The sequence below is a fragment of the Panthera uncia genome (genome assembly GCF_023721935.1).
Source record: "Panthera uncia isolate 11264 chromosome E2 unlocalized genomic scaffold, Puncia_PCG_1.0 HiC_scaffold_19, whole genome shotgun sequence".
NCBI lineage: Eukaryota > Metazoa > Chordata > Mammalia > Carnivora > Felidae > Panthera > Panthera uncia.
The window spans coordinates 2,901,098-2,924,128 of record NW_026057588.1 but is presented as its reverse complement, the minus strand read 5'-3'; the positions used below and the strand labels follow the sequence as shown (position 1 = coordinate 2,924,128).

Sequence of the window (23,031 nt, the reverse complement as noted above, 5' to 3'; positions counted from 1 at the left end):
ATAGTCCCTACTGTATTTTTTTTTTTTTAATGTTTATTTTTAAGAGAGAGTGGGGAAGGGGCAGAAAGAAGACAGAGGATCCCAGGCAGGCTCTGCACTGACAGCGGAGAGCCCAACACAGGGAACTCATGAACCTTGAGATCATGACCTGAGCCGAAGTCAGACAACTGAGCCCACCAGGCGTTCCTCCCTATTGCATGTTTTGATTAATGTTTGCATGGTTTATATTTTTCCATAGCTTTATTTTGAACCTTATCTGTGTCACTACATTTGAAAGAGGTTTCTTATAACAGCATATAGTTGGGTCATGCTTTTTTATCCCTTCTACTTTCTGTCTTTTAATTGGTAGAGTCACATCACTTAAATTGAAAGTAATTATTGGTGTGTTAGGGCTTAAGTGTTCCATTTTTTTTTATTTTTTGCTGTGTTCCCTTCACATTGTTTCTCGTTTTCTGGTTGTTTTTGTTATTTTCCTGTTCTGTTTTGTGTTGTTTTGCATTCCTGTGGGTTACTCCCAACAATTTTTAGAATTCCATTTGATATACGTATGATGTTTTGAGTGTCGTCTTAATTTTTGTACTGTAGGCATTGTATATACATAACTTATCAGTCTGATATTATCAGCATTTTAAGCACTTTGATGTATAGAAACCTTAATTCCATTAGGTTCCTTTGCATTTTCCATTTTAAATCTAATTAAGTATTTCCCTTCTTACACCGAGCACTATGTTGGATGTTGTAATTTGTGCCTCAGCTGTCAAACATTTTTTTAAACAAAACTCATGAAAAGAGTGGTCTGTTTATCTCTACTTTTACTCATTCCATCTCCATTGTTCTTTGTCCCTTCTTGAAGTTCCAGACCTTATGTTAACATTTGCCTTCTGTTTGGCAAAGTTCCTGTAGTCTTTCTTCTGGGGTAGGTGTGCTGTTGACAAATGATTTTGGTTTCCATCATCTAAAAGTGTTTCTCTGTCCCCTTCATTCCTGAAGGATGTTCTCATGGGATAAAAGACTTGAGGTTTACGGTTCTTTTAGTACAAGAAAAACATATACCTCTTTGTGTCCTCCATGGTTTCAGATGAGAAACCTACTTACTGCCGTTCAACCCATTGTTGCCCTGTGTGTAGTTTTTCCTTTCCGTGAAGGGTGTTTTTATCTATAGTATTTGTAAGTTTGATTACAATGTGTCCTGGCGCAGAATTTTTGGAGTTTTCCTGTTTGGTATTTGTTTAACTTTTTAAAGACCTACGTCTTTTGCCAAATCTGGGGATTCAGTAATTATGTTCTCATAGTTTTTCAGTCCTACTCTTTCTCATCTCATTCAGGGACTCGAATTAAATGAGTTCCTCAGATTTTTTTTATCTAGTCTGTATTCTCTCTGTTACTCAGATTTATCAATTTCTGTTGATCTTTGAGCTCACTGATTGTTTTGTCTCTCATCTCATCTCCTGTTGAGCTTACTCAGTGAGTTATCGCTTTGGCTTTTGTGGTGTTGGGGTTTTGGGGTTGTTTTGTGTTTTTCCAGTTTAATTTCTACTGGCTCCTTTTTTACATTTTCTAATTCCTTGCCTAGTTATAATACCAAAGAATGACTCTTAGAAATAAAACAGGCAAAACTATGTAGTCCAAAGTCCTGGTACTCTGGTGGCTTATCTTGGTATTGGAATAAAAAGCCTAAAGTATCTAGAGAAATGGAAGTCCTGTTATCCACAGATATTTGTAAAAATGGATCTTAAAACTGAAGATCTGCAGATTATTCAGGGTTATAGTCTCCAGGATTCATGTGTAAAATTTCCCAGCTCTGTAAGCCTTGTTAGATAGAGCCCCAGAGGAGAAGGGGTCCCTCCTCTCCAAGGGTCACTCTTGCTCTTCGTGGTTGGACACATCCGCCAATCCCCAGCTTGTCTAGGACCTGTTCGAATTTAGACCCTCACCGCTTGGTCTTTAACTTCTCCCTCTTAATCCCTTTCTATCCTCTTAATCCATGCCTGTGTTCCAGTCTCTAGTCTCACCCCCCCACACACACACCCACTTCCTGCCCCACGTGCCCGGTGAGCTCCGCCCTTCTCCTCTCTCCCAGACACACCCTGTGCAACAGTTCTGTCCGCTGTCTGGCCTCCACCACTGGCACCTGACTGAAGCAGGTCTCACAGAGTTCCCTCTTGTGCTCCCACGCTTCCCCCCCGCCCCCAGTCTGTTATTGGGCCTTTTACTGCTGCCCACCTCTTTGACTTGAAGGCACTTTCCTGGTTTCTGTGACTTCCTGCCCTTCTTCAGAGGCCCTTTGTCTCCTTCCGTCTATTAAACAGTTGTGCTTCTCAGGATCCGTGCGTCGCCATTGCTTTCTCACTTGTGAGGGGATCCCTGAGTGAGTTAACCCCCCCACCCCCGAGGCATTTTCTCTCAGTGATCACAGAGTTCCCCCACGTCCTTGTCTCCAGGTTGAACGTTTCTGGTCATCGTTCCACACCTTGTCGGTATTCCTACCTACTGAGCCTGTGTGCGTGTGTCAGGCGGCCGTGACCGTCCCCACGAGGATGCACCCATAATGATCCTGACGGCAAGCAGACATGGCGTGTTCCCGTGTATCAGTCATCGTTTGCGGTGTTTGACACACAGCAACTCTTAGCCTTTGCAACAGGTCCGTGGTAGGTGATGTTCTCCCCATTTTACAGATCAGAAAACTGAGGCACAGAAGGGTTAAAACATCTGCCCAAGGCTTCACAGTTGATTAGGAAGTACGGGACTGGGGATTGGAGCCAGGTGGGCTGCTGCAGAAGCCATGCCCTGAGCACCTCGCCACCTCCCATAGGCCGGTCTGTGCACCACTGCGCCATAGAGCGGGCCATTGCCGTTTGTCTGGAAGTTACCTTCTCGTGTGACGGTACAGGAGACAAACCACACTCACTTTTCAACGGCCGTATAATCTGTTGCAACTGCGCGGAGAGTACAGATGAGGGGTTTGAGGTGGCGCAGAGGTAGACAACGGCTAGGGCAGGGGTTGGGGTCTGGAGTTGTGTGCGTGAGGTGCCCCACATCTCCCTGAAGGTCACTGTCGTCTGCCTTCTTGCCCACGTCAGACACCTTGCAGCCATTTTGTTCATTTCTCCTTTCTCTCCCCCTTACAGATCCTCAGTATACGTGCGTCTTCTAGTTCGGGTCCCTCCCAGAGTGCTCACACAGAGCTGTTTATGCGGGGGACACAGTGTGTGGCATGTGGCTCTTGAAGAGAAACTGCACAGGCCTGTATGGCCAGATGGTTAAGGGCGTCAGGACCATCCTGTTTAGTGTTTTGCTAGCAAGACTCACAGGACTCCACATTTTGTCATACTCGGGGCAGGCTGTGATTTATCACAGCAAACGCAGTCGAGGAGAGGCACCAGGAATGGAGAAAGCCAGAGGCCATCAGAGACAAGCTTCAAGAGTCCTGTTTCTGGGAAGGCACACGGGACACATTTAACTTAAGCTCCGTTAAGGAGTTAAGACCATGATTTTAAAAGTTTACTAGGGGACGCCTGGGTGGTCCGTTGGTTAAGCGTCTGACCCTTGATTTCGGTCAGGTCATGATTTCCCGATTCCTGAGTTCAAGCCCCACATTGGGCTCTGCACTGACAGCACAGACTGCTTGGGATTCTCTCCCTCTCTGTCCTACCCCAACTTGCTCGCTCTCTCAAAATAAGTAAATAAACACATTTTTAAAAATTCTAGGGAAGTTCATCAGAGACCCTTGGTCTTTTGGAGAGAGAATATGTATGTGCAAAAGCACACACCAAGTTCTAGATTTCCAGAAGGATAGCAGGTTCAGTGTGAGCCACATTGTTTACACAAGAAACTTAGGCACTCTGAGCCATTCATTCCTGGAAGTGGTGGGAAACCTGCCATCATCTGAGGTCACAAACCCCGGCCAAGGGTAAACCCTGCAAGCTCAAAGGATGGGAGTTCCCAGGCCTGTTGTGTAACTTCCTTACAGTGACTGAAAGGTATTAAAATGCTGGTTAAATTTCTGTACATAAAGCAAATACAGTTATTTTAAGAGTCACAACTTTGAAGGCTTATATAAGCAGAACCACTGTAACCAAAAAAAAATCACCAAGTCACAGTAGAACTTAGAAACTACCCAGGATTTGGGGTGCCTGGGTGGCTCAGTCCGTTAAGCCATAGCTCAGGTCATGATCTCACGGTTCGTGGGTTCAAGCCCCGCGTCGGGCTCTGTGCTGACAGCTCAGAGCCTGGAGCCTGCTTCGGATTCTGTGTCTCCCTCTCTCTCTGCCCCGCCCCTGCTCGTGCTCTGTCTCTGCCTCTCAAAAATGAATAAACGTTAAAAAAAAAAAGAAGAAGAAACTAGCCAGGATTTAATTTAGTGATGACAAGGTTCAGAGATGCTGGTGAGAAAGGACTTTGCTTCTTCCAAACACTGGTGTTTTGTGTGTGTGTATGCGTACATGTACACATCACTTAGGACTCTCCACATGTATGTATATGCCTAATAGAGGTACGTGTATTACCTATACGTGTGTGTCAGGATATATGCCCTCCAGTGGTCTGACTTGCAAATGTACCACTTACTTACCTTGATCTATAAAAATGTGAGGGCCAGATTGACATGGCGTGTTTCTGCAGTACACATCAACAGTTTTTAATCTCTTTATTCCTACTGTTCATGCCTCTGGCTTCAACAAACAGAAAACTAAGCGCATCATTCAGTGCACTTAACTTGAAATTAGTGGCTTCGTTGACGTATGTGTCTGTGTGAGTGGGAGGCGGTGAGAGCCTCGGGCTCCAGCTGGGAGGGCGCCCTACAGGCGTGATGCTGGAGACCTTGGGAAGCTGGCCTCGGGAGTGTGTGCGGCTCCCTCTGTTCTCCCAGGCGGCCTTTCCTGTCTCCGCTGTGGGATGCGGGGCGGGGGTGCCTCTGGAATGCTCCACGATGTCACCCTTGAGTTGTGAGGGCTGACGACCTGCTTGCTCACAGGTAGGTTACACGTGTCACAACTGAAGGGTCTGCGCTAGACTGTAGACGGGCGAGTCGTTTTGTCCTCTTGGAGCGGGGTCCAGAGCCTGGGCCCTCTGGTAGGGCTGCCTGCTGCGCCTCCTGACCTCGCTCTTAGCGCTGGGTGACTAGTTTCGAGTCCCTATTTATTCCACTTCCGTTTCTGGCATCCGTGTGTCAAGCGCGTGTCTGCGCTGTGAACTTTTCCCGCCGGGGAGCTCGTGGCTCTGCGATCCGCTGCCTGCTGCCTGCAGACGTCACCTGACACCTCGGCTCCTGCTTTTCCAGCTGGGTCCACCTGTGTCCTCGGCGATCCCTTGTCCACACTGACGCCAGAGATCCGGCTCCGATTTGGTCACGGACTGCTCACCCGCCCTCTCCCCCTAAAACGTTCCACGACTCCCCTCCACTCCTGGGGTAAACCCCGAATCCTTCACGTGGCCCATCCACGGGGCCTTCCCTGGTGGGGGACGGGCCTCATTTACTACCTCTTGCACGACGCTGGCCTCTTTTCACTCCCTGTCTCCCTTCACTCCTCCGCCTGCCATGGGCTCTCCCTCCCCACTTTGTCCAGTGAGGGCAGGCTTATCCCTCACCTCTCATCTCAAATAGCATTTCCTCGGCGAGCCTTGACCGGAACGTGCTTCTAGATCATGGCACGGGTCCATACTGTTCTCTGCTCCCCAGAGCCACCTTCAGGCTTGATGGTGTGCTAGGAGGTTGTGCTTCACTCAGAACAGCTGTAACACGGTTCCTGCCTGTGACAGCGCGGGACACAGGCCAAGGTCACTAAAGGGTAAGGTCCAGGGAGACTGAGCACCAGCGTTCAGGTGTCCCGTCCCAGCACAGTCACACAAGGCTTAATTCTTTCGGCAAAGGTGTGACAGTATGTTCAGGCATCGCCAATGAGGGAAGCTCACCGAAGCTTTAATGCCGGGGTTTCTTACTGAGGCACGCCGCGCCTTCGCGACTGACCGTGGGTACTCCGGGGGTCCGCAGAAGGCAGAGATACAGTGTGTCCCAGAGCCTCAGGCCTACAAAAGCCACCACTCCCCGTGAGTCGCACCGTCCGCATCAATCATCTGGTCAAACGGATGCAGCGAGCGGGGCCTGCAGATTCAGGCGTAAGATCACTTCCCAGGCCAGATGTTAAGCACTTAGATTGTCTTCCCAGAGCTGGTCTGGGGCCGGTCCTTTGGGATGTGTAGCACTTGAGCAGCCAAAGCGTGTTCAGTTGGCGCATTTCTGCTCAGTCCTCCCTGCTGGCCCCTGGCCTAGGCTCTGTGACAACAAAACGGTGCTATCAGCCTGAGCATCTCTATGTAGTGAAGTATTTCTGTGACAGGAAAACGGTAGTGTCATCAGAAATGTGCTAACCTCTTAAGGGGCGCCTGGGTGGCTCAGTTAAGCGTCCCACTTTGGCTCAGGTCATTATTTCACAGTTCGTGGTTTCGGGCCCCGCCTCAGACTCTGTGCTGACAGCTTAGAGCCTGGAACCTGCTTCAGATTCTGTGTCTTCCTCTCTCTCTCTATCTCTCAAAAAAAAAAAAAAAAAAAAAAAAATCTGGTTACCATTTAAATGAGGCAGAGTGGGTTATGGGTTGATTAAAATAACAACTCATATTGTGAAACCATTATATTCATGTTCATATTTTTGTACTAATTTGATTACTGTCCCTTCTGATCAACTGTTTGTACTTTGTGATAAACCACTTCGCTCTGTCACTACCTTAGTTTCAGTCCGTGTCCTCCGCCATCTGGAAAACAGTCGAATAGATCTTCTGTCTTGCCCCTCCTATAGTCTAATTTCCACACACTACTCAGATTGATCCTTTAATTCACAAATCAGATTATATTACCATTTACCTGAAAACCTCCCCAGGTAGTTATCTATTTCACAGTTTACTAACTATATATTTTTAATTTTCTGTGTCCTGGCATTTGGAGTCTTGCTGACTGGGGAGATTCTGCCCCTCCCAGGACCAGCCAGTTATTAGAGACCCCTAACAACTTCCCCGGGACCTCGCTTTTCACATGCAAACGACCCACCTGTCTGTCTCCTTAAAACTCTAGGGCCCAGTACTAGAAGGGAGTGACAATGCTCCAAAGCCCTACCATATTATTCAAACCAGTCAATCCTAAACTGTTTACCTGTTCCGCCTTGCCTTTTCCTGCCGAAGACACGACACATGTGGTGGGCAGTGCTTTCTCCGTCACTGCTGTCTCCGACCCACCCTGGTGCTTCCCCCGCTCCTCCGCTCCGCCGTGTACGTCTGGTAGAACAGGCAGTTCGGAGCTGGAGGCTAGGGTGCTGATAAGTAGGTTACACATTAGAAGCCTGGGGTCACACGTGCCGACCGCCTTCCAACACGCCAGGGCTGACAGACCAGGAGCCCCGGGGCGGAACACGCACGCTCCCGCCTGTGCCGCAGGGCCATCCGTGCCCAAGGTCATGCCTGTGCGCTGCAGCGTTGCCCCCTCCCCCGGGGGAAGGCTGCCAAGATGGTTCCGGTAGGAACACGGTGGGCTTGATCAGAGACTCCCCTCCCGACCAGTGACGGGAAGGAGCCTCTATGAGAGACCACCCCGCCTATGACCCACGAAGAGAAAAGAGCCCTGTAGCTTCAGGGCAGTGCCTCGCTTTCCCACCTTGAGAACGGCCTGTCCTTAAAGGGCTTTGTGCTTTGCTACCTTCCTTCTGGCTGCCTTTCCCCGAGAGCCGGTCCTCGCATAAACCTTCTGTGGGGAGTCCGAGAATGAGACCTCCATCCACACGGCGCAGAGTCTCCCACGGGTAACATGCCGTAACTCCCATTTGCTAGGGATGTGAGCATAAACTTCTTCCTTTGTGACAGTCCCTTCCAGATCTGCTGCCTTGCCACACCTGAGGAAACAAATCCCAGGTACATTTTAGAACACGTGCTAGAGCCAATTACAGCCTCCTTACAAAGGCTGACAGGGTTCTACGCAATTTGTCTCCATTTATCTAACTCCCCTGGTCCCGCTTGAACCCCTGCCACACAGTTCTAGCTCCACTAGCCTTCTCCTCAGGCCCCCGGTGCGCTCCGACCCCCCCCCCCCCCCCAGGAATGTCTTAAAAGACTCAGGAGCCATCTCCTTGAAATGCAGAAATCGAGGGAGATGTTATCTCTATCACTCAGCTTCTCTGGGAAGACAGCCTCTCTGGTGGGCATCTGGCTCCAAGTTGCAAAAGGGAAGATTCACGAAGGAAGCCTCGTTCATTTACAACAGAGTTGGGAGGCCAGAAGGCAGAACTCTCACGAAACCACTCCAAGGCAATCACAGGAAGAATCGGGAATTCCAGGCCCCAACAGGAAAAGATGGACCCTGCATCTCCCGCAAGAAACCAACCATCCCTGCAACCCAACCAATGAGAGACTTCCATCATCTTGAACTGTTGCTTTCCTCCAATGGAATTTGTTGAAAACGACCCTGCCCACTCCCTCCTCCTCCATAAAATAACTTTTGTTTGTTGGATTTGCCTGTGGCTTTGTTGTAGTTTGCGTGTCTCTATGGCAATTCTGTGCTATTTCCAAATAACACTTTTTTGTGGGTAAAATAACTGACTTTTATTTTTAAGGTTAACACCGCTTTCTATCCTCAAGAAATGAGACGTTTGTTTTCCTTTATGGAAAGCCAGTGTAGGAGCAGACAGCCACCCCAATTACCAAGTAGATTTAGGATGACTCTGTGTAACAAATGGTGCTGTTATGTTTTCTTTTATTTTTTTTATTTTTATTTTTAAAATTTTTTTTTCAACGTTTTTTATTTATTTTTGGGACAGAGAGAGACAGAGCATGAACGGGGGAGGGGCAGAGAGAGAGGGAGACACAGAATCGGAAACAGGCTCCAGGCTCCGAGCCATCAGCCCAGAGCCTGACGCGGGGCTCGAACTCACGGACCGCGAGATCGTGACCTGGCTGAAGTCGGACGCTTAACCGACTGCGTCACCCAGGCGCCCCTATTATGTTTTCTTACGTGAGGACTAATTATTGTTTGTGATGAAGCTATGTAATGGGAGACACTGGAAAAGCCAGTGTCTGCTTGGCTTTACGAAATGGCATCTTTCTCACTTTCCATCTCTTAGCAATTATCTGTGATACGGCATTGCATTCAGTTTAAGGTTTATTCAGTAATAAACTTTTATTTATGTTTTTACTATCTTTGTGAGGAGGTTTTCTGGGTTGGGAGAAGATTTTTTCTTTCTAAATTACATTCCTCCAAGAAGTTATATTGTTACTGTGGTAGGGTCCCCTCCATAAGGAATGAAAAAACAAAAACAAAAACAAAAAAAAAAACCTCAAGCAACCTGGCTATACATGTGACAACATCCCTCTCGACCTTGTAACATGAGACCACTTAATCAGACTCCATGTTTGTGTGTTATCATTATATGGGAGACAAAGAAATAGAAAATGTATTAAAAACTATGCCACGTGGCATTTGTTCAGGGCTCAATTCTTCAGGTAGAAACCCAACTGAGCCGTGCTGGCAAGAATAAAGTTGCTTCCTGGAAAGAAAAGCCTCAGTGTCAGACTCTCTGCAAGAATCCTGCTACGTTACCTGTCTAAAAGAATGCAATTTAAATTTTTGGTAACGCCTGTATATGCCACACAAACAGACATGTGGGCTGATTTTACTATTTGAGACCCCCAAATGCAAACTGCAGACAGTGTCTGTGAAAATTAATTACAGGAAACTTCAGTAAAATGGAGCCAGGAGGCCAGACGGGGGCTGTCACATCCTGACTAGGGGTGTCAATTGCAGACGCCGGCAGAAGAATCCTACAGTAAAGAATCATCAATTATAGGCCCCAAGGAGAAAAGATATACGTTGCATTTCCTACAAGAAATTGACCACCCCGGCAACTCAACCAATGAGAAGGTGTCTTTTACTAAACTGTTGCTTTTCTCCAATGGACTTCCCTTCAAAACAAGCCCTCCCAAACTTCCTTCTCCATAAAACAGCGTTTTTGCTGCATCTTCCTTGTCCCTATATTGTAATTCTCTATTTCCAAATAAGCCCTTTTTTCTTTTTTTTTTTTTTTTCTGGTTAAAAATAACCGAATGTTAAATACAATGCATGTATTATTGTATTTTTAAGGTCAAGAGTCCAGCAAATACACAGCTCATGGAGGCAAAGGGAGAGCGGTCTGTGCCATTGCGCCGAATGGGCCTACAGCCCCAGGCTGGGGGAGGCTCCAAGGGCTGTGGGGTGGAGTGGGGAGAGCAGGGGCTGCAGGACATCCGAGGACAGAGGCAGAAACTTCGGGAAGCAAGATGGAGGACGCCCCTGGGGAGTGGCCTGAACGGGACACGACCTCCCAGCGGGGGCCGGTTTGGTGCGCACGTAGCTTGGGAGTTTGCCGACCTTAGAGCCACCCCCACCCCCCGCAGCTTTCTGTGGTTGGTGTCTCATCATTTACACGCACACGGTGTCAGTTCATTAATGCATTCGCGCACTCTCGGAGACTCACGCAGGAATTGGTTCACCGAGACCCTTTGCTTCGCCTCCCATTCCCCGAGGTTCCCCCAGCTCACGGGAGCCCCCCTGAGTCTGCCCCACCGCAGCGCCCGGGTCTCCGCGCCCTGCCACCTCATTGGCTCAGCGTGGGCGGAAGCTCCCATTTCTGTCTTTTCTATTGGACACGCTGCCTGCGCGCCCAGAAGATCCAACCAATGGGAGCCGGTCAGGAACTGTGGCTCAGCCAACGAGGGGGCGCAGACATAAAGGCCCCAGCGCTGGCTTCCCGGGAATTCCTTGATCTCCGGTGGTGTAGCTCCGCGCGCTGCGCTGAGGGTTCGTGGGGGGCCGTCGGCGTCCGAAGCGCCTCAGCCTTGTTGTTGCCTACCCTCACCCCTTTTGAGGACAGTTCCAAAGGGCTCGGGAAGGCGTCCTGTCGCCGCCGTGCCGTCTCCTGGGGAGCCACCCAAACGCTGCGATGGCGACGGGCAGCGTGCAGCCCGCAGATGAAGAAGAGGAGCAGACCCGAGACCAGGGAACAGGTGGAGAAGGACTGGTGTCAGTTGTTGGGGGCGGGGGTGGGGTGCAAGAAGCGCGTGTTGACCTCTGCCTGTCTGTCTAAGAAGCTGCAGCAGGCCTCGTGGAGCTCGGCATGCCCCCCGTGTGAGTGTCTCTGGAAGGAAGCGGAGCGGGACGAGAAATGAAGACCAGCTGCACGTGGGAAGTGTTGGCTCGTGGGCCAACCAAACAGCCTGGCTGCGCCCTTGACAAGGGGAAGGGGCACGGGGGCGGGAGGCGAGAGGTGAAGGAGGTTCGAGTCCGTCACTGCCCGCCATTTTCTTCCCCAAACTGAGGCTCTGTTCTCACTTTCAGGCGGCGCCTCACGATTGAGGACTTTGAAATCGGGCGTCCTCTGGGCAAGGGAAAATTTGGGAACGTGTACCTGGCTCGGCTCAAGGAAAGCCATTTCCTTGTGGCGCTGAAAGTCATCTTCAAGTCCCAGATAGAAAAGGAAGGACTGGAGCACCAGCTGCGCCGGGAAATCGAGATCCAGGCGCATCTACAGTAAGGACGGGCTGCAGGAGAATCCAGCGCCAGCTTCTTCCTCTTCATCTGTTTCCTCTTCCGTCTCTGGCATCTGAACCCAGCACTCCCCCCAAATGACCCTCCAACAGGCCACCTTGAGTCCACCTTGAAGATTTTTTCTGCAGTTCACTCCGCTTACACCGTGTAAACCTCCTCCCTGTCTCAGACCCCCAAATCCTGATGCCTCCTCTTGCTCTCCCCTCACGCACACCAGTATCAGACCATTATTCTGGTCCCAGCGCAATTTGTCCTTTGTCCGACCACTTTTAGTAGCATCGGGAGTTGGGTCTCATGAGTCTGACCCTTCCTCCATCTTTTCTCCAGGCACCCCAATATCCTACGCCTATACAACTACTTCCATGATGCACGCCGGGTGTACCTGATTCTGGAATATGCTCCAAGGGGTGAGCTCTACAAGGAGCTGCAAAAGAGCAACACTTTGGATGAACAGCACGCAGCCACGGTGAGGTGGGAGGGCTGGCGGCTTTGGGCCTGTGAGTTTACTCTGGGCTGGTGGGGATCACTGCTTGTGGCTATCATTAGTGTCCAGCTTCTTTTTTTTTTTTTTTTTCTTTATTTCTGAATTCTGTTGCCTTTTATGTAGTGACACGTACATCCTATAGCTTCACATTTTGATACCCTAGTTACCCAGAATATTAATAATTAGTGTGTATGAATTTGGATTCTTTGGTTGTAAGCAACAGAATCTCCACTACCTTATGTGAAGAAGCATGTTGAAAGCCTATGAGTAGAACTGGCTTAGAAATAGAAAGCAAGAGATTTCTACAGAGCCTCAGATGGGGAATCAGAGCCTCAGTTATCCCAGCAGGAAGGGCTGGGTCAGCTTGCTGTCAGAATGAGTGATCTTCCAATTTTCCTCCTATTTTTGTATCATTTCTTCAGGACTCCAGTCCTGTGGGCGATCCTCTGGTTGGCTCAGCATGGGCCCTGGTCCAGCTCCTTGCTGTGCTAGGGCAAAAGAGAGGCTCCGTCCACTTTAGCATCCCTCCTTCAAGACCACATAAAATGGGGAGAGGAATTCCTCCCCACCAGTAATTAATTGTGCCATTAAGGAAGTAATGGGGTTGGTAACTAGGACATAAAAGAGTCCACTACAGGGGCTCCTGGGTAGCTCAGTCAGTTAAGCGTCCTACTCTTGGTTTCGGCTCAGATCATGATCTCTCCATTTGTGAGTTGGAGCCCTGCATCGGGCTCTGCACTGACAGTACAGAGCCTGCTTGGGATTCTCTCCTTTTTCTCTGCCTCTCTCCTGCTTGTGTGCTCTCTCTCTCAAATTAAAAAAAAAAAAAAAAAAAGATTCCACTACAATGATAAAAACGTATGAGGAGTATTTTATCTCACACGGAAAACTGGCTGGCTTCATTTCCAGACTGCTTTTTCTTTGCTCACTCAGATAATGGAGGAATTAGCAGATGCTCTGACATACTGCCATGAGAAAAAGGTGATTCACAGGGATATCAAGCCGGAGAATCTGCTGCTGGGGTTCAGGGGTGAGGTGAAGATTGCAGACTTTGGCTGGTCTGTGCACACCCCATCTCTGAGGTAGGTCACGTGGTGGTGGCATGGGCCCTGGGTGCCAGTAAGGAATGATCCAATTTAACCCATTGCACGTGTAAGACTGGGATAAAACCCCGGGTTTGTATTTGAGCACTGTCTTTTTTCATATGTATATATTTAATGTGCATTTGTAGATGGAAAGAATGGCTGAACCACATCTTGTATCTTTTGATCTCTGTTAACATATAACTTTCCCCAGTAAGTTTCCATGTAAATAAGAATCATTGCTCCATAATTCCGGAAATTTTACTTGGTCTCTGTTGATGCACCTTCAGTTTGTTCCAAATCTCTATTGATGCCCAGAATATTATGAAAACATCCTGGATCGTGAGCTAAATGTATAAGTAATTCCGAAGTATGGAATTGGTGGGTCCCAGGACTTGCCTTCCCTAAACCTCGATCCTTATTAAAACTTGGTGTTCCCAGACTTCCAGGCTTTGGAGGGGACTGCTCAGGCCTTTCTAGCATCTCTCATCTCACTGGAATCTAGAAAAGGAGGGTTGCCCTGTGTGGGGCCTCTACACAGGCCTCCCTTCTCTGCTGTCCTCTAGGAGAAAGACCATGTGTGGGACTCTGGACTACTTGCCCCCAGAAATGATAGAAAGGAGAACATATAATGAGACGGTTGATCTGTGGTGCATTGGAGTGCTCTGCTATGAGCTGCTGGTGGGGAATCCACCCTTTGAAAGCCATTCCCATAATGAGACGTACAGACGTATCCTCAAGGTGGGATGGTCACATTCTGGGAATTCGTGGGGGCGGGGTGCTACAGAGCCTGGGCTGCACATAAAGGTTGTCGAATAAGATCCAGAAGAGTGCCTGGAAGGGACTCAAGGAACAGAAAACATGGAGCACAGAAATTAACCATCCTTTTCTTTTTCTTGTCTGGCCTCATCAGGTGGACATCAGGTTTCCTCCGTCGATACCTTTGGGGGCCCGGGACTTGATCTCCAAGCTTCTCAGATACCAGCCTTTGGAGCGGCTGCCTTTGTCGCAGATCCTGGAGCACCCCTGGGTCCGGGCCCACTCTCGGAGGGTGCTGCCTCCATCTGTTCAGATGGATTCTTGAGCCCTGTCCGCACCTGTTTCATTGCATTTGTCCAGGGAGCTCTCCTGGCTCTACTAACTTGTCTGTCTTTTGTTTCTTCTAAGATGCAAGATACTAATGAATAAAAGCAGAGTCATTTTTTTACCAGGTCTTTATGGTTCTGTGAGTTGGTGTCTGATGGGGTAGAATCTTTATTTCTTGTAGAAACTCTTTCCCATGAGAGCGTCCCAAGATGATGTCCCTCCGGGTCCCCAGGGTGGTGACTCAACCACTCACCGGCAAAACTAGTTCCTATTTTCATTCAGATAACTGCCTTGGTGCATACCCTATCCCCCATCACAGTTGCTTCTAGACTCAATTTACTATTTCCCATCTTCTCAGGAGCATGGATCTATAAAACAGGACACGGGTCAACCCAGAGGTCCACCGTCTTTATACTGACACGAGCGTGCTACCGTCTGATAACATGTCTCACTGAACATCAACTGCCGCTCAATTCTCAAATGGATTCACCAGTAGCTCTGTGATGTGTCATTTTCTGATTGCATCAACTAAATCACCCCTAATAGACGGACCGTCACCTCTTCTGAAATCACATCCTCCACTTGGAGCAATTTAGGGCTCTTCCAACCTTCCCCTGTATCCTTCTGTCCCACTGTCACGTGTCAGCCACTCCCTCTATCCACAGTAAGCTGACTGCCCCAGAATAAGCATCTAGACACAGCTGGGAGCTCAAAACATGGTTTTTGCTCATTTTTGCAGGCATCGCTTTCCCCGCTGTGTCACCTGACTTACAAACACTGCGTATGGAGCTTGCCTTGTTCATGTTACTCCCTTCGCCGTATTCTATGCAGTCTCCTCATGTGACATGTCCTGCACGTGTAGGACCACGGCTCCATGTGTGACCAGACCCATGATACAAGGAACTCGGCTACTCAGACGGACAGCCCCCACCCCCTGCTGCAGATGTATGATTTAAAGGCTCCAAGATACTGGCTTGTGGCTTTTCATCTGCACCTCCAGTGCCCACATCTCTCTGCTTTCTAGCTTTGTCCTATCAGTGCTCTTGAAGTAATACTTCAATTAAACACCTTGAAATTCCTAATAAACTAACTGGTTTGTACATAGGAACCCTGCAATATTACTCGGTTCTGGTGCTAGACAAATTCACATCACCGGGTGCATTTTGAGGGAAGTAGATAAGATAAGCAGAGGAAAGGAAACTAGGGCTTCCACGTTGACTACCCCGTGATATGTGTCTAAATCATGCAAACTCTGACATGCTTTACAGCAGGGATTTCCAATAGCTATATAGCTTTCCCCACCACTGATTCCAGACATTCTGCCTCTCGTGATAAAGAGAATATAAAAATCTTAACTTTAATATCTGACTTACATTCTAGCCTCAAATCACTTAATTTAACTGTGTCAACTACATGTGAAGAGAAATATGCTGTTTCCAATATGGTCCAATATGGTTATTATGGCCAATGATGGATCACACGCTAATTTAGCCATATTTCTCCACAATCTTTTTTTAAATTTTTTAAAAAATTTTTCCTTAGTTTTGGGAGAGCACAAGCAGCGAGGGGCAGCAGGAGAGGACAGAGAATCTGAAGCAGGCTCTGTGCTGACAGGCTGACAGCAGTGAGCCTGATGTGGGGCTTAAACTCAGGAACCATGATATCATGACCTGAGCTGAAGGTGGACACTCAACCAACTGAACCACTCAGGTGCCCCCGCCCTTTTTTTTTTTAATATGAATTTTTATTTATTTTGTTTCAGAGAGAGGGAAAGGGGCAGAGGGATCCCAAGCAGTATCCCCTGCTCAGCATGGAGCATGATGTGGGGCTTGATCCCAGGATCCTGGGACCATGATCTGGGCCAAAATCAAGAGTCGATGCTCAACCAGCTGAGCCACCCAAGCACCCTTCCACAACCTTTTATAAAAAACATCTTCCTCTAGAAAATTAACTCCACCTTAATCCTTGATTCCATTAACATCCTGTTACTATGCTTTTCTCCACTTTTAAAATTAAATCTCTCTTTTTCTTTTTAGTTTTTATTTAAAACCCAGTCAACATACCATGTAATATTAGTTTCAGGTGTACAATACAGTGATTCAACACTTCATACAACACCTGGTGCTTATCACAAGTGATCCCTTATTTAAACCCCCCTCCACCTTCCCTCTGGTAACCATAAGTGTGTTCTCCATAGTTCAGAGTCTGTTTCTTAGTTTTCTTCTCCCCCCACCCCCGCACAATCATTTGTTTTGTTTCTTAAATTCCACATATGAGTTAAATCATATAGTATTTGTGTTTTTTTCTGACTGACTTATTTTGCCTAGGATAATACTCTCTAGCTCCATCCGAATTGTTGCAGGTGGCAAGATTTCATTCTTTTTTATGGCTGAGTAATATACCATAAAACTAAATCTTTTGAGGGCATTTTCTGCACACTACATTCCCATTTGCATAACTATATGTATTCTGAACTCATTAGAAACGAGATCGTATTCTCTCACACTCACAGTTATGAGAAGAAAACAAAAGTCACTGATGGTGACTTGTGAGACTTTATGTAATAGAATTCTAAAAAGGTTGTGAGGATTCTCAATATGACTGTTGGTTTCTTGTCTGCACCTATTTTTTTTTTAAAGGTTAATTTATTTTTGAAAGAGAGACACAGAGATAGAGCGAGGGGAGGGGCAGAGAAAGGCAGACACAGAATCTGAAGCAGGCTCTAGGCTCTGGGCTGTCGGCACAGAGCCCGATGTGGGGCTTGAACTCACGAACCTCGAGATCGTGACCTGAGCCGAAGTTGGCCATTTAACCAACAGAGCCACCCAGGTGCCCCTTGTCTGCACCTATTTAACGCCGGGTTGTTCAGGGTTCGCCCCTGCCCATTCCTTTCTCCATCTATTCTAAGGCTTCTCTTCAGACTGGACATGACCCCCTTCGCTAACAACTCCCCAACATGCAGATCCACGCAGGACCCCTAGTCCGGCAGTCAGACACAGGATGCAGCGCCCGTGCTCCACCCCGGAGTGCCGACCTCCCCCAGCCTCGCTCACCAGCGGGCGTCAAGGCCTGGCAGCACGTGCAGCTGATGCTGGAATAGAGCCCGCAAGGGGCCGGGCGGTGCGCATGCGCCGCGTGGGAGGGAGGGCTTCCTGCGTCCGTGTCCTGGCGCTCGCTCTTCCTACCGCTCGTGTGCCCAGCTCCCTCCAGGAAGATCGCGAGGAGGTGAGACGCACGGGGAAGTCGCGAGCCGAGCCTAGGGCCTGACCCTAGGCGGACAGGTGACACGTGCCCTGACCCTAGGCGGACGCTCCCGCCTTCGGAGCCTCGATTTCCCGGGGCATGTGATGGGCATCCATTCTCCTCGGCCCCCCTGGGTTGTGTTCACGGTGAAGAGGCGGGCCTGACAGGGGAATCTGGGCCTAATCAGTGTTTTACCACGAGGAAGACTGGCTCTGGAACGCGTTCTTCTGGGACTCGTTTTTAGAGCAAAAACTACATTGCCCAGAAGGCTGTGCACGGGGGTGTCCGCGGCAGTACCGGGGCCACTGAGTGACAGGACAGGGGCATTTCCTGCGGCTCGTTGACATGGGGGCGGGGCTTCCGGCCTCCTGGAGGCATACGTCATTTGTGTGCGACGATTCCGTCCACGCCAGCTGTGGGGAGGGGTCGCTGTTCTGTGGCCGCTTCCAGTGCAGCTCGTCCAAAAAGAGGAGAAGGAGGGTTGCGACTCACCTCCGCGCATTTGAACGGGCCGTGAGCCGCGCGGTGACCGGGGAGTGCGAAAGTCAGCCGAGGTCACCCCTCCCAGGACAGGGAAGAGGTGGCGGTCGGCCGAGCCCGCGGGACCCGCCTCTGTCCACGGGGTCCCATGATGGCGGCGGCGTGGATGGACCCTGCGCAGGTGAGTGGACGATGTTTTGGGCATTGCTGCCTCTCTGCTGCGGAGAGGGCTCCTGGGCAGCTGGAATTGGAGGGAGAACTCGATTTCTGTTTGCAGCTGTGTTTGTGTAGGACGAGTGGAGAGGGCTTGTCACTCGATCTCCAGCCTTGTAACATGGGAGGCTGAATATACAGAGGGACAAGTGGCAGAACGTACGTAAAAGTAGAACTTTGACCCAAACTTGCAGCCACCTGCCCAGGGAACTAACCCCGTATCCATCGTAAACAACCCAGGAAACCGGCCCGCTCCAAGTCATACTCGCCGGAAGCCAGATTACTAGCTATAGTGACCATCCAGGAAGCTGAACAATGACTTCGGTAACTGTCGGCCCTAAATGGCCAGGATGTGATTAATAAGTGACGCTCTCTAATTTTTTCTGCATTTCCAACTTCAGACCGACCAGAAAAACCATATATTTGCCTCTCACCAACCATATAGGTACGATGTTACGTGATTGCATGTCGGAAAGTTTTCATAACTCACGCATATATCACCTGGGAATCAATGTGGAGGCCGTAGTTAACCCTTCTGTGCGTGTCTACCTGCCCAACATGCTCCCAGTGATGTGAGTTTATCCAGCACCAGAACTGAGTCATGATGCAGGGTTCCTGTGTACCAACCAATTAGTCTATTAGGACTTTCCAGATGTTTAATTGAAATATTAATTCAAGAGCACTGGTGGAGTGGGCAAAGCTAGAAAGCACAGAGATGTGGGCTCTGGAGGTGCGGATGGAAAACCATAAGCCAAGGTCTTGGAGCGTTTAAATTACAGACCTGCAGCGGTGGGGCTGTCCATCTGAGAGTGGAGTAGCTGTGTTACTTATATTTAATCCGTGGATCTGATCTGGTCACACGCAGAAAGGTGGTCTTGTATGTGTTGAATGTCTCAGAAGACCGTAGAATATGGTGACGGAAGTAACGTTAACAAGGCAAACTACATATGCAGTGTTTTTTGTTTCTTTTTTTTTTAGATTTATTTATTTTTGAGAGACAGAGCACTAGTGGGGGAGGGGCGGAGAGAGAGAGAAAGAGACAGAATCCAAAGCAGGCTCCCGGCTCTGAGCTGTCAGCACGGAGCCCTACGCGGGGCTTGAACTCACGAACTCTGAGATCATAACCTGAGCTGAAGTTGGACACTTTAACTGACTGAGCTACCCAGGCGTCCCTCCATATACAGTGTTTTTAAGTCACAAGACCACATTAGTGGAAACAAGGTGAGTTAAGAACTGGGGACTTGAAAAAAAATTTTTTTAAAAAGGTGGGGCAGTTGGGTGGCTTAGTAGGTTAAGTGTCTGACTCCTGATATCAGCTGTGAACTCACAGTCGTGGAATTGAGCCCAGTGTTGGGCTCCTCGCTGAACAGGGAACCAGCTTGGGATTCTCTCTCTCTCTTTGCCACGCCCCCCCACCCCCCGCAATAAATAAACATTAAAAAAAAAGAACTGGGTACTTACAGTCACTTTAACGAAGATGTGAAGCCCTCAGCATGGGGCAGGCAGCGAGCAGGACCAGTGAGGCTCAGGTACTGCCGTTGTCACCAATGCTGTTATTGTCATTATTCACTCATTCCTCTGACGTCCTGGGGCCCATGGTGTCTGCATCTCCCAGTCCACCCGTCACTTCCATTGTCTTGTGTGACCTTCCGGTGGCTCCCGTGGAGGAGGCTTCTCCCTTACACTGCTGTGTCCACCCCCACCTTGAGCCCAGCACGGAGCTTGGCGCTCACAAGGTTCTTGGCGATTCGAGCCTTGATCACTCTGTACCTTTATCAGGGATGTAGGGATGAGGCCCGATCCCATCCAGCACCCCAACACCAACACGCTGCTACCTCTGTTTGACATCCAGGTATCTGTGACCTTCGACGATGTGGCCGTGACTTTTACCCAGGAGGAGTGGGGGCAGCTGGACCCGGCCCAGAAGACCCTGTACCAGGAGGTGATGCTGGAAAACTGTGGACTTCTGGTGTCTCTGGGTAAGTGCTCCCCACTCCACCCTAGGGGGGGACCTGCCACCTCGTTGTCAGAGGACCTTCTGTCTCCAGGCGTGGCCCCCAGATTCCGCACCTCTGCGTCTTTGCCTCTTCCTTACTCTGCTGCGGGGCTGTGTGGGGCGTCCTTGAGGCGGAAATGGCCACCTGAGCCCGAGCTCCTCTGGACCTCTCACCCCAGTGCCCGGGACAGACTGGTCTCCCATCTGAGGTCCTCATTTCACATTCCAGAGGGGGAGCTGACAGGCTGAGCCTGGTTGGCTCAAGTGTCCTCAGCAGGGCCAGCAGGGCAGGGAGTGATGGGAAGTTCTCCGGGAAGGGAGGGAGTCAGGCCCCCCGGAGGCCTTTGCCTTCAGCACCGACAGGTACTGTTGTAAACGAGGTGATCCCAGTGACGGGGCTTCTCTGTGCTCACGTGCCCTCATGGTTGTCACTTGTTTCCAGGGCCGGGATCGTCTGCCGGGACGAGAGAGGCGGTTAGAGTAGTGCTTCTCGGCGGGTGGCAGTTTTGCCCCCAGGAGCCATTTGGCAACGTCTGCGGGCACTCTGGGTTGTCGCGCCTTGGGTGTGGGTGGAACTGGCATCTGGTGGTTAGAGTCCGGAGATGCTGGCGACCTCCTTCGATGGACACGACGGGCCCCTCAACAAGAATTATCCCGCCTGCAGAATCCAGGGCGCCCAGTTGAGAAACGCCAGCTTAGATGTTTCTCTGCTTGAGGTTAGTCACCACGAGGCCGTTCGATCTGAGACCCCAGAGCTTAGGGGAAGACGTGCCGATTTTTGGAGAACTGGAGTTAGGTCTCAGTGAGAAGAGGCAAAAACAAAATTAGAGAAGTTTGACGGATTAAATATTTTGTAACAAAACGTTTACAAATAGAAAGTGCATTTTGGCCCTGCTGAGCTCTTCTCTCCCCTTCCGTGCTCTCCCTGAGCTCCCCCTGCTCTGGCTGTGCGGGGCGTCTGGTGGTTTCCTGCGCACACACCTGGCTCGGGCCTCAGCTTGCTGTTGTGTCTGCCTGGTGAGTGTTCGTGGACATTTCAGCCTCTCAGACGGTGACCCTTCTGTGCGCGGTCCCCGCCTCCTCGCCAGCAGTGTCCTGACCACCAGATCTTGTGCAGGGCCCTCCCCCATCCCTGTCGCTTTCTCTCATCATCCCGGTTATGGCCTTCCAGGTTAGCGGTCTCAAGCAGGGACGATGTCATCCCCGAGGGACACTGGGCAGTGTTTGTAGACATTTTGGTTGTCGCCCTGGGATGGGGCTGAGACAGGCACCTGGTGGGTGGAGACCTGGAGTGCTGCCAAACATTTTTGTAACGCACAGGACAGTTTCCTCCCTGTCTTCCCTGCAAAGAAGTGTCTTGACCTGGGGTGCCTGGGTGGCTCAGTTGATTAAGTAGCCAACTCTTGGTTCCGGCTCAGGTCATGATCTCGCAGTTCATGAGTTCGAGCCCCACATCGGGCTCTGCGCTGACAGTGCAGAGCCTGTTTGGGATTCTCTCTCTCTCTCTCACTCTCCCTCCCTCCCTCTCTCTCTCATGCTTTCTCTCTCAAAATAAATAAACTAAAAAAAAAAAAAAAGTATCTTGACCTAAATGTCCATTGTATAGAGGTTGAAAAACCCTGTGGTCACAGGGTGCATGGACACTTCATCAGCTGACATTGAGGGACACCCTGACATAATCATTTCATGGAATGATTAATGCCTCCTGATTATTGTTGAGGAAAAATCTGGGTTCAGTGCTGAATCTTAATGCCTTACCTGCAATTGTTGCTCATTTCCCTTTTCAACAGAGTGAGCACGCAGCCTCGAGTAGGCAGCCTGAGCTCACTGGGAATTAAGATGGTTTTGGTTTCATTGCTGCGTCTTCAGGGTGACCTGCCTTCAAGGCCAGTGACTCCGGTTTCCCACTTACTAGAGTGATACAGATTCCCTTGTTGAAGGAATCTAAGCAAAATAAAAAGTGGGTCACTTTTAGGAAAAGTGAATAATAATAGTCACAGCCTGTTCAGGTCCTTGGAGCGCTGTCCCAGGCACTGTTCCTGCTTCACCCACACAATCTTATGGCATCGCAGTCCTCCGGAAGTCTTGGCCACTACAGTGAGTCCCTTAGACAGCTTAATTTACTCCGTCTGGAACGAACTTCATTTTATGAAGCTGTTCTCTGTTTTCTTTTAATTTCTTAAAATTTACATCCCAATTAGTTAGCATATAGTGCAACAATGATTTCAGAGTAGATTCCTTAATGCCCCTTACCCATTTAGCCCATCTCGCCTCCTACAACCCTTCCAGTAGCCCTCAGTTTGTTCTCCATATTTAGGAGTCTCTTGTGTTTTTGCCCCCCTCCTTTTTTTATATTATTTTTGCTTCCTTTCCCTTATGTTCATCTGTTGTGTGTCTTAAAGTCCTCATATGAGTGAAGTCATACGATATTTGTCTTTGACTAATTTCGCTTAGCATAATACCCTCCAGTTCCATCCACGTAGTTGCAAATGGCAAGATTTCATTCTTTTTGATTGCCGAGTAATATTTCATTGTGTGTGTGTGTGTATATATACGTATGTGTGTGTGTATATATATATATATATATATATATATATATATACACACCACATCTTCTTTATCCATTCATCCATCGATGGACATTTGGGCTCTTTCCATACTTTGGCTATTGTTGATAGTGCTGCTATAAATATGGGGGTGCATGTGTCCCTTCGAAACAGCACACCTGGATCCCGTGGATAAATGCCTAGTAGTGCAATTGCTGGGTCATAGGGTAGTTCTATTTTTAGGTTTTTGAGGAACCGCCATACTGTTTTCCACAGTGGCTGCACCCATTTGCATTCCCACCAGCAGCGCAGAAGAGATCCTCTCTCTCTGCATCCTCGCCAAC

At 49.2% G+C, this 23,031-nt stretch overlaps 2 protein-coding genes across 4 annotated transcripts in view; both read left to right on the top strand.

Moving 5' to 3' along the window:
- The window catches only part of LOC125915828 (zinc finger protein 805-like), a 60,006-nt gene that overhangs the window by 20,323 nt on the left and 16,652 nt on the right, over positions 1-23,031 (top strand). Inside the window, exons 1-2 of one of the 2 annotated variants that reach the window (XM_049621858.1) lie at positions 17,842-18,113; positions 19,998-20,124. In XM_049621858.1, coding sequence (XP_049477815.1) covers positions 18,081-18,113; positions 19,998-20,124 — 160 coding nt within the window. In that variant the 5' untranslated portion in view covers positions 17,842-18,080. Of the gene's footprint in view, positions 1-17,841; positions 18,114-19,997; positions 20,125-23,031 lie in introns of those variants that run through there. The other variant, XM_049621860.1, reaches the window with a different exon arrangement.
- On the top strand, positions 10,742-14,330 carry AURKC (aurora kinase C). 2 transcript variants are annotated; one of them, XM_049621917.1, is made up of 7 exons: positions 10,742-11,016; positions 11,101-11,137; positions 11,348-11,539; positions 11,885-12,023; positions 12,975-13,123; positions 13,690-13,864; positions 14,037-14,330. In XM_049621917.1, the coding sequence occupies exons 1-7, from the start codon at positions 10,953-10,955 to the stop codon at positions 14,205-14,207; spliced, it is 927 nt and encodes a 308-aa protein (XP_049477874.1). In that variant the 5' UTR covers positions 10,742-10,952; the 3' UTR covers positions 14,208-14,330. The 2 variants fall into 2 exon arrangements, with proteins under 2 accessions (XP_049477874.1, XP_049477873.1); XM_049621916.1 differs by having other exon boundaries at positions 11,098-11,137.

Excerpts from the sequence above, each read along its gene's own strand:
- AURKC (XM_049621916.1), top strand. The coding sequence starts at position 10,953 with ATGGCGACGGGCAGCGTGCAGCCCGCAGATGAAGAAGAGGAGCAGACC. Across the intron at positions 11,138-11,347 it reads GAGCTCGGCATGCCCCCCGT|GCGGCGCCTCACGATTGAGG; the intron begins GTGAGTGTCTCT and ends TCTCACTTTCAG. Across the intron at positions 13,124-13,689 it reads GTGCACACCCCATCTCTGAG|GAGAAAGACCATGTGTGGGA; the intron begins GTAGGTCACGTG and ends GCTGTCCTCTAG.